Source organism: Bufo bufo, chromosome 6, assembly GCF_905171765.1.
Source record: "Bufo bufo chromosome 6, aBufBuf1.1, whole genome shotgun sequence".
In the NCBI taxonomy this organism is placed as follows: Eukaryota; Metazoa; Chordata; class Amphibia; order Anura; family Bufonidae; genus Bufo; species Bufo bufo.
Genome location: NC_053394.1, coordinates 431,962,837 through 431,973,713, shown reverse-complemented (window position 1 = coordinate 431,973,713; position 10,877 = coordinate 431,962,837). Strand labels below are relative to the sequence as shown.

The following is a 10,877-nucleotide window of genomic DNA, read 5'->3' as shown; positions in this document are numbered from 1 at the left end:
TCCCCCACACTGCCCCCACACAGTGATTTCCCCCACACAGTGATTTCCCCCACACTGCCCCCATATAGTAATTTTCCCCACACAGTAGTTTCCCCCACATTGCGCCATATAGTAATTTGCCACCCACATAGTAATCCCTCCCATAATAATTTGCCCCCACACAGTATCCCACCATATTTTTCCCCCACATGTCCTCCTGTGTCTCCCCCCCCGTGTCGCCCAAATTTGGCACATAAAATAAAAACAAAAAAAATTAACTAAAAGCTAAATACTCGCCTATGTCCAGGCGCTTGCTCGCAGAGGAAGGCGCAAAAACTTCACTGTGCTGCTGCGTCCTGGCACAGGCGCTCACGATGACGTCATCATGCACGCCTGCGCTGGGATTTCACTACCGTATAGGCCTCAGGCCTACTAGGCCTGAAGCCTATGGCGATGATCGGCGGCGGGGCAGGGAACTATGCGCTACCGTGAGCGTCAGCGCGCCAGCAATGAACGCTTCCATCTGTATTGATGGAAGCGCTCATTGCTTCTGGCACCCCCTGAGGGCTGGCACCCGGGGCGGAGCGCATCCCCCGCCTCCCCCCTAGGCACGCCACTGGCTATATGCTTTAAAGCCTTTTGTGGAGTGTATAAGAGGAAAAAATAAATATATATTTGCCGTTCAGCGGTGCAGTTATATGTTCTAAGGCCCTTTTTTTCCATGTATTAGTGGCACAAAAAAAGTATTTGCCGTTGTGTGGTGAAATAAGAAAATTACAGACTTTTTTGGGGTGTTTTAATTTCCTTTTTATTTATTGATTTGATCTAGCAGTATGTCAGATAGAGAAGTGCCAGGCCCTGCACAGGGGATTGGCAGAGGCCTAAATATTTTTGGCGCAGGCAGATGTCGCAGTAGAGTAAGGGGGAAGGGGTGGCAGCAGTAGTCACAGCGAGAGGACTGAGCTCCCGGTGTTATCTAGCAGTCATGTCTTGACCAGCAACCCCACGGTTCTTGAATGGTTGACTCAGTCATCTACTTCGTCCCAACTGACATCAGACACCCCCAGCCAAGAGTCAGTGGGTTCGTTTTTTGTTAAGCTGCTGGAGGAGGTGAACATGGCCATATGTAGAATCTGTGGGCAGAAGGTGAAGCGTGGCCAGGGTGTCAATGTTGGCACCACGGCCCTGCGTCAACATATGCTGCGTTGCCATAAAGTGGCCTGGGAGAACCGTGACTCCGATGTGGTGGTCCAGCCTGCCGCAGCAAACCGCAGCATCAACCAGTGGCATGCAACCGTTTCAGGCAGTCAAGGCTCCATCACCTCAGCCGAAGGGAGCTGTCTGTCCTTCCCATCATCTGCTGGTCCTGATGCTCCTGTCATTCAGTCAGCAATTGATCACCGAAGTGATTGCCAAGAGACAACAGTATGCGTGCACTCATCCAACGGCGCAGAAGCTGAATGTGCTCCTGTCCAAGTTCCTGGTGTTGCCGTCCCTCCCTTTCCAAGTGGTGGACTCTGCACTTTTCAGAAAACTGATGGCTTGTGCCGAGCTGAGGTGGAGAGTCCCAAGCCATCATTTATTTGCCAAAAAGGCAGTACCAGCCCTGCACACACATGTAGAACAGAAGGTGGGCCAGTCCTTGAGCCTGTCGGTGTCTGCCAAAGTGCACTGCAGCGCCGACGTGTGGAGCTGTAACTACGATGAAGGACAATACATGTCCTTTACGGCCCACTGGGTGAATGTGGTTCATGCACAGCCACACCAGCAACTTGGCCAGGTAACGCCGCTTCCGCCTCCACGTTGTCACGCCATTGGTCCTGCGACAATGTCCGCCTCTGCCTCCTCATCCTCCACCGTGTCCTCAGCTTCCACTGCAGGGAAAATTCACAGTGCCCCTCCAACATACCACATGTGCAGGGCACGGCGGTGTAACGCTGTTCTGCAGGTCTTTTGCCTGGGCAAACGGAGTCACACAGGGGAGGAACTGCTCCATGTCCTTCATCAAGAAATCGAATCCTGGCTTTCTCCGCGACAACTCAAAATCAGAACCATGGTGACCGACAACGGGAAGAACATGGTGTGTGCCCTGCATCAAGGAGGGCTGAGCCATGCGTCCTGCATGGCACACGTGTTTAATCTGGTTGTCAAGTGGTTCCTGAAGTCTTCCACCCATCTGCAAGATATCTTAAAAAATGGCCAGGAAACTTTGCATGCACTTCAGCCTCTCGTTCACCGCAAAGCACACCCTCCTTAAGCTGCAGCGGCAGAACGGCATCCCCCAACAAAGGCTGATATGCGACGTTTCCACCCGTTGGAATTCCACCCTCCATATGTTGGACCGACTATACGAACAGAGAAAGGCCATAAACGATTTCTTGATGATACAAGCGGACAGGAGTACTCCTCTGTGTAACTTTGATGTCAATATAACAAAATAATAGCAAAGACAGGTGCACTCTGCGGTCTTACTAAACTCTCAAACTGATTTTAAAATTGAGAGATTAGCCAACATATCCTACGGTGTAGGACATGTCTGAGCCCGAGCACCACGCCAAAGTTTCTCAAGTAGCTCGGGAACCTAACACTCACCTACCTGTGCCATATGGGCATTACCAGGAGCCAGTGGGCATATTACAGGAGCATGAGGCCGACTCACAGACAACTCACCAGTTACCTCCAGCATGTGACCATGCTAGCAATGGGAGGAGGGAGGAGTCTGCGAGTCCCACTCAAGACTGTCTGATAAGGCCCAGGCCTCACAGGTGCACCTAAATGTAGCCTGTAGATGGAAAACAGGCACATTTAAATTGGAGTTTATACACCTCCAGGCATCTCTATAAATACAAACTGAAAAGAATGGCGTGGTATTAAACAAGCAGGAAGTGCTCAAACCCACATGCGGTTGTGCATATATATAGGGGAGCAATTCCTGCACTTGTGGCCTGTTGCTAATGACGATCCCCAGTGAGTCGGCCCCATGCTCCTGTAATTTGCCCACTGGCTCCTGGTAATGCCCATATGCACAGGTAGGTGAGTGTTAGGTTCCCGAGCTACTTGAGAAACCTTGGCACGGTGCTCTGGCTCAGACATGTCCTACACCGTGGGATATGTTGGCTAATCTCTCAATTTTAAAATCAGTTTGAGGGTTCAGTAAGGCCGCAGAGTCTTTGCTATTATTTTGTTATATTGATTATCACATCCACATAATTGCTATCTTGTGTAGGATGTCTATTGTGGTTCACTGCGGGCATTTTTGCTGGGGATCGTCATTAGCAACGGGCCACAAGTGCAGGAATTGCTCCCCTATATATATGCACAACCACATGTGGGTTTGAGCACTTCCTGCTTGTTTAATACCACGCCATTCTTTTCAGTTTGTATTTATAACTTTGATGTCAGCCAGTGGCAGCTCATGCGTGACACCTACTATTTTCTCAGGCCCTTTGAGGAGGCCACGTTATTTGTCAGTCGCCAGGACTACGGGATGAACAACTTTATTCCACTGCTTCATGTCCTGGAACAGATGCTGCTAAATCTGGCTGGTGGACTGGAGACGAGGCGCCTAGATCTCACGGCCACATGAGCCCTGTGAGGACTGAACTGGAGGAGGAGGAGGACATTGGAGCACAAGCAATGTGTAGCGAAATGGGTGGTTTTCACACACAGGTGACAGGAGAGGAGGAGCAGGAGCAGCCAGAGGAGCTACAGGGCGATGAGGAAGATGAGGCAGAGGACCCAGACACACCATGGCAGTATGCAGTGGAGATGGAGGCAGGGAGTCCCTCCGAGTCACGTCGTGGTCATGGTGCTGTGATTCCCTTTGGCCCTAGAATAATGCCAAGTGTTCAGAGGCCACGTACCCTGAACTCGAAAAGTTCTGAGGACATAGTTGACTGGCTAACACAGGACACCCAATCTTCTACAGCTTCCGCTCTGAACCTTGACGCACCATCCTCCTCCAGCTCAGCTTCGGGCACCTCTCAAGTTACCACTCGCCCGCCTGCCGCCACCACCAACACTAGCACCACAGCCGCTTCACTTGATCTGTCAGAGGAGTTATTTACACATCAGTTGGAAGAAATGAGTGAAGTGCAACCATTATTGCCAAAGGATGTAGATAACAGGGATATGTCTCAGTCAGGCAGCATTACACACATGGACGTACAGTGTGATGATGATGATGTTGTACCCGCTGCTGCTTCCTTTGCTGAGTTGTCAGATACAAGTGAAGCGGTTGATGATGACGATGTGTCCGTGGATGTCACGTGGGTGCCCGCTCAAAGAGAAGAAGAACAGGGGGAAAGTTCAGATGGGGAGACAGAGAGGAGGAGGAGACGAGTTGAAAGCAGGGGGAGGTCGTCGCAAGGAGCTAGTGGCACAGTCAGACAGCATGTATCGGTACCCGGGGTTAGCCAGACAGCACGCCAATCAACACATGCTGTTGCCACCACCAGAATGCCGTCATTGCAAAGCTCAGCAGTGTGGCATTTTTTTTTGTGTATCTGCCTCTGATAACAGCGATGTCATTTGCAACCTGTGCCAAAAGAAACTGAGTCGTGGGAAATCCAACACCCACCTCGGTACAACTGCTTTGCGAAGGCACATGATCGCACATCACAAACGCCTATGGGATCAACACATGATGAGTACAAGCAGCACAGAAACTCAAAGCCTATCAAACTAACCCTAACCCATCCAGCTCTACTACACAGACCATCCAGCTCTACTACACAGACCATCTAGCTCTACTACACCGACCATCCAGCCCTTCTACACCGACCTTCCAGCTCTACTACAACTATCTAGCTCTACTACACCGACCATCCAGCCCTTCTACACTGACCATCCAGCTCTACTACACCGACCATCCAGCTCTACTACACCGACCATCCAGCTCTACTACACCAGCCATCCAGCTCTCCTATACCGACCATCCAGCTCTCCTACACCGACCATCCAGTTCTACTACACAGACCATCCAGCTCTCCTACACCGACCATCCAGTTCTACTACACAGACCATCCAGCTCTACTACACAGACCATCCAGCTCTACTACACAGACCATCCAGCTCTCCTACATCAGCCATTCAGCACATATCTGAGACTACAGTTCAGTTACTTCAGCACTGACAACCACCCTGCTACACCAGCAGTGTTTAACCTACCTGCTCTTCTACGCCAGCGCCACCTACCATTGTCAGCTTTACTGCATAAGAGGTTTAGTGGATCCACCTCACCAGGTGAAAGTGTAACAGAAAGCTTAGGTCCTGGATCCTTTACTGAAGAACAAGAAGACCCTCATCTTTAGAGAGTCAGAGTCCACGTGACCCCGCCAATTCCTTTCTGCAGAGAGTGCACATGAAGTCACCACCTGACCAATAGCCATGACTGAGGCCACCTTAATCAGTGGAGGTCTCAGCTATGAAATCTCACCAGTCACAAAGTACTCCCATCATCCTCCATATATTTATCTGGGGCGATCTGTAGGCTTTCCACCACAAACCCTCTGGGCTCAGTACAAGTGTCTGATGGGTCACCGAGCTCCTAGAATTGTGGTGGCTAACCTCCGGCACTCCAGCTGTGGTAAAGCTACAACTCCCAAGATGTACACTTGCTTGGCTGTTCTCAGAACTCCATAGAAATGAATGGAACATGGAGTCAAAGTTTCACCACAGCTGGAGAGCCGAAGATAAGCCATCACTGTCCTAGAAGGATGTGAGTCCACCTTCATAGTACAGATGGATTCCTGGTTTATGATGGGACATGTAGTAAGGCATCAGAACTTCTCTACCTTCATGTATGGATTACCTACATACAATCCTGATGTGGGACAGACAGACTTTCATGGCGTGACTCAGCCCGACCACCCAGCCTCCTGATCTTTGGCCTCCATGCATTGGAAATGATGACCTGAATGGAATATAAACGTGCTTAAAGTGGTTGTCTAGGACTTTGATGACTTCTCATCAGTACAAGTAATCAATTTTCTGATTATTGGAGGTCGACCTTCCACCACCCCTAGCAGTCACCTGTTGGCTGGGGTCTTGGTGGTCATGCCCATCAGTTCCTTCGCCTTTGTTCGGCTCAGTCCACTTGAAGTGAATGGGATTGAGCTTCCGTACCAAGCACAGCCGCTATGCAATCTGGAACCAAGTCTATAGTGTTAGGAGGTGAGAGGGTCACCTGGTGATGGGTAGGTCAGTGATGTGGTCACACTAAATAGAGGAACATGCTGGCTCCAGGAGATTCTGGCAACAACCCAACCAATCTCATAGGGACCTCAGTGTGTTCTGGGTGGGCAAACCTCTATAGCAAAACTGTCTAAACTGAGGGCAATAAAAACAAATGATGGTAATAATCTAAGTTTATTTGGCAACATTATCTGAACATTGTATGGCAGTATTATCTGAGCACAGTCTGACTGTATTATTATATCATTCTATGGCAGTATTATCTCAGCAGAGTGTATGACAGTATTAAATGAACTTCTAAAGCTGTATTACTTGATCACTGTATGGCAGTATTACTTGAGCAAAGTATGGTGGTTTTACGGGAGCACTGTATAGCAGCATTATATCATGGTATGGCAGTATTATTTGACCACAGTATTAGTTGAGCTTTGTATATCAGCATTATTATAGCATTGTATTGCAGTACTAGTTGGGCACACTGTATAGCACTATTAGTTAAGTAATGTATGGCAGTGTTACTTGAGCACATTGTATGGCAGTATTATTTGAGCACTGTATGGTGCTATTAAGGCTACTTTCACACTTGCGTTTGGGGTTCCGCTTGTGAGATCCGTTTGAGGGCTCTCACAAGCGGCCCCGAACTGATCCGTTCATCCCCAATGCATTCTGAATGGATAAGGATCCGTTCAGAATGCATCAGTTTGGCTCCGTTCCGCCTCCCTTCCTCTCTGGAGGCGGACACCAAAACGCAGCTTGCAGCGTTTTGGTGTCCGCCTGGCCGTGCGGAGCCAAACGGATCCATCCTGACTTACAATGCAAGTCAATGGGGACGGATCCGTTTGACGTTGACACAATATGGTGCAATTGCAAACGGATCCGTCCCCATTGACTTTCAATGTAAAGTCAGGAGTTGAATATACCATAGGATCGGAGTTTTCTCCAATCCGATGGTATATTTTAACTTGAAGCTTCCCCATCACCATGGGAACGCCTCTATGTTAGAATATACCATCGGATTTCAGTTAGATCGTGAAAACCCAGATCCGACAGTATATTCTAACACAGAGGCGTTCCCAAGTGATGGGGACGCTTCAAGTTAGAATATACTAAGAACTGTGTACATAACTGCCCCCTGCTGCCTGGCAGCACCCGATCTCTTACAGGGGGCTGTCAATTAAACCCTCAGGTGCCGCACCTGAGGGGTTAATTGTGCGTATCATAGCCCTCTAAGAGATCAGGTGCTGCCAGGCAGCAGGGGCCAGACCACCCCTCCCCCCCAGTTTTAAATTCATTGGTGGCCAGTGCGGCCCCCCCTCCCAGTATTAAAGTCATTGGTGGCCAGTGCGGCCCTCCCTCCCCTGTATTAAATTTATTGGTGGCCAGTGCAGCCCCCCCCTCCCTCCCCAGTATTAAATTCATTGGTGGCCAGTGCGGCCCCCTCCCTCCCCAGTATTAAATTCATTGGTGGCCAGTGCGGCCCCCCTCCCTCCCCAGTATTAAATTCATTGGTGGCCAGTGCGGCCCCCTCCCTCCCCAGTATTAAATTCATTGGTGGCCAGTGCGGCCCCCCTCCCTCCCCAGTATTAAATTCATTGGTGGCCAGTGCGGCACTGGCCACCAATGAATTTAATACTGGGATGAATTTAATACTGGGGAGGGAAGGCCGCACTGGCCACCGATGAATTTAATACTGGGGAGGGAAGGACGCACTGGCCACCAATGAATTTAATACAGGGGAGGGAGGGGGGCCGCACTGGCCACCAATGAATTTAATACTGGGGAGGGAGGGGGGCCGCACTGGCCACCAATGAATTTAATATTGGGAAGAGAGGGGGGGCCGCACTGGCCACCAATTAATTTAAAACTGGGGAGGGAGGGGGGTCTGGCCCCTGCTGCCTGGCAGCACCTGATTTCTTACAGGGGGCTATGATACGCACAATTAACCCCTCAGGTGCGGTACCTGAGGGGTTAATTGTGTGGATCACATCACCCTGTAAGAGATCGGGTGCTGCCAGGCAGCAGGGGGCCGTTATGTACACAGTTCTTAGTATATTCTAACTTGAAGCGTCCCCATCACCATAGCAACGCCTCTTTGTTAGAATATACTGTCGGATCTGAGTTTTCACGGTGTGAAAACTCAGATCTGAAAAAGCTGTTATGCAGACGGATCCGTTCTGAATGGATGCAAGCGTTTGCATTATAGTTGCGGATCCGTCTGTGCAGATACCAGACGGATCCGCACCGAACGCAAGTGTAAAAGTAGCCTTAGGCATGTATATGTGAATATACTGCTGCCTGTCTACTACTGGTTATTTATGGTCATGTCCGACTGCTGCTCCACCCATTGTTGAGCGCCCCTATTCAACGTCACCATACAGGTCTCTGGTAGGTAACATTTAGCCTCAGCTGGGATCATAAACTGTGGATCGGTGCCCAGGACCTTCTTGTCATCTAGTGCAGAGCTCCTCAACTCCAGTCCTCAGGGCCCACCTGCCTGTCATGTTTTCAGGATCTCCTTAGTATTAGGTAGGTGATATAATTAGTGTTAATGCATCAGGACCTCCCACAGGTGTTCATTCTGTGGAATATTCTCAAATTATGACCGGCAGGTGGGCCCTGAGGACTGGAGTTGAGGAGATGGGTGTTGACCTGCTCCGTGCATTATTGTGGCTCATCTGTAACTGCAGCGAAGAATCTTCTCATTTCTTAAACCTTTCTATTTTGTCATATTCCGTTCTGCTTGCAGCTCTTTGACCATCATATATCGGGTACAGCACAGGACATCATCCACAGGAAGGCCGGCCCTGCTTACATCGTCAGATATTCAAGTTCAGACAATAGGACAACTATTAGAAGTGAAGATCCCTAATCTTCAAGAGAAATACAGGTGAGTCCTTCAGCCTTTTATTTAGTCAGTGCAGTGACCCCAGAACAGGGGACTTACAAAGTGCTATTGTTATTTGATGCATTGTACACACCCAGCATGGGTTTGTTTGAATTAGTCGGGGTTAACAATCCTGAGTCTGCCCCTGTAGGAAGTTAGGAGATGGACCTAGGTCCGCCCCTTGCTCACTCAGCTTGTTTTTTTACCTGAGGAAGTTACACTAGCCGAGAACCTTTATGTCTGAGAGAACTGCAGAGCTCCAGGAAAAGAGAAGGAAAGAACTAAGAGGTCCAGAATCTGCATGGCCGAGCATTGGACTCAGCAAGGTATTTGTTGTTTAAGGCTGATAGAAACGAGGGGGACATAGCTAAGGCACCCTTTACCCTTGGACACGGTCCAGGCCTGTTATATCTTAATCCTGTACACCTCAGCTGGGAATTACAACCACTATTGCAAGAACTTTATTACCAACCTTAGATTCCTCAGAGAGAGAGAGACTTGGCGAGATGGAGTACTACAACTAGGGATGAGCAAATCGACTTCGGATGAAACATCAATTCGCAGGACCTCCGTACAGTATTAGAATGTATCGGCTCCGATAAGCAGAAGTTATTTCTTCGCTAAGTCTTGCGATACTAACTTCATAAATTAATTTTTACTATAAAAAAAAACATTTTCCGGTTCGGTTCCAAGGTACCACTCATCAGAGCCAATACATTCTAATACTGTACGGAGCTTCTGCTCCGTACAATATTACAACAAAGTTTTGTGCGAATCGACTTTGGATGTTTCCTCCGAAGTCGATTCGCTCCTCCCTAACTACAACCCCCACCCTGGCTTATATCTATACATTGTTATCTGGGAAAATCTGCACTGAGAATTGTTTTGAGACTTTTGGATGTACTACAACTCCCATTCTGTTTATCTTCTACAACTGGTCTGGTTACTGATTCCATGAACATGCACTGACCACAGCACCTACATCTCCTGCCTTGCACCCTCACCAAATCCACAACACCAAGGGCACCTTAACTACCATCAGGCAGAAGACCCAACATTAGGGTGTTCCCCTGTCGTCTGCTCCACTTCTCTAGGGCCACAGCATCAGGACTATCTGACCAAAGGAAAAGCATAAAGGGGCTTAGTGAAGGTGGCAGTGAAAGTGTGCAGGTGTCTAACAGGGACACCCAGCTGGTAAATGGACAGCTGCCCAGCCTCGTAAGCCAGATACACCCCAAACTTCCGACAACATGAATTACAGGACAAATAGACAACGTTACTCTCATGAACAGCTAAACACTGGTTAGATTTCCTCTGAAAAGTCCAGGAGGCCCCATAGACACCATTTTCATAAGGGTAGGTCACACCAAACCTCCAGGTCCCCAGATCACTGGTGTCCACCTCCCAGTAATGTTGGCCAGATGAAAAACTCTGAGTACTTAAAACCTCATTTTCAGGAAACCTCTCTGGGCAATCTGGAACTTCTTCGTCTTCATAAGTCAATGATGCCGTCTTCAAGTTTTCTGATGTACATAGATTATTAGCAGCCATATTAACATCCAGCGAGAGGTCCACAGGGTCCAGCAAAAACAGCCAGGGATTGACATGGGATGTCACATTAGATACTTGTTGATGTATGGACTTCTTGATCAGGTCCTCATCTAGGCCACTTGTATCTTCAACCTTCTGATCACAAAGATCGTCATCATCCTCTTGACCCCAATTGTTTTGACATTTTGGGTCTTGCAAGACAGTTATGGGATCAGTCATCTTACACAACTCCTAGATTTCACCCATTTTCTTGGACAGATGGTTCTTC

The 10,877-nt window shown here is 48.8% G+C and overlaps 1 protein-coding gene across 1 annotated transcript; it reads right to left on the bottom strand.

Annotated features, from left to right (window-relative positions):
- Positions 1-10,168: 10,168 nt before the first annotated feature.
- Positions 10,169-10,855, bottom strand: LOC121005820 (zinc-binding protein A33-like). Its single transcript, XM_040438582.1, has one exon. The coding sequence runs from the start codon at positions 10,826-10,828 to the stop codon at positions 10,169-10,171; it is 660 nt and encodes a 219-aa protein (XP_040294516.1). The 5' UTR covers positions 10,829-10,855.
- Between the last annotated feature and the right edge of the window lie 22 nt (positions 10,856-10,877).

Coding starts and splice junctions, on each gene's coding strand:
- LOC121005820 (XM_040438582.1), bottom strand. CDS start 10,828: ATGACTGATCCCATAACTGTCTTGCAAGACCCAAAATGTCAAAACAAT.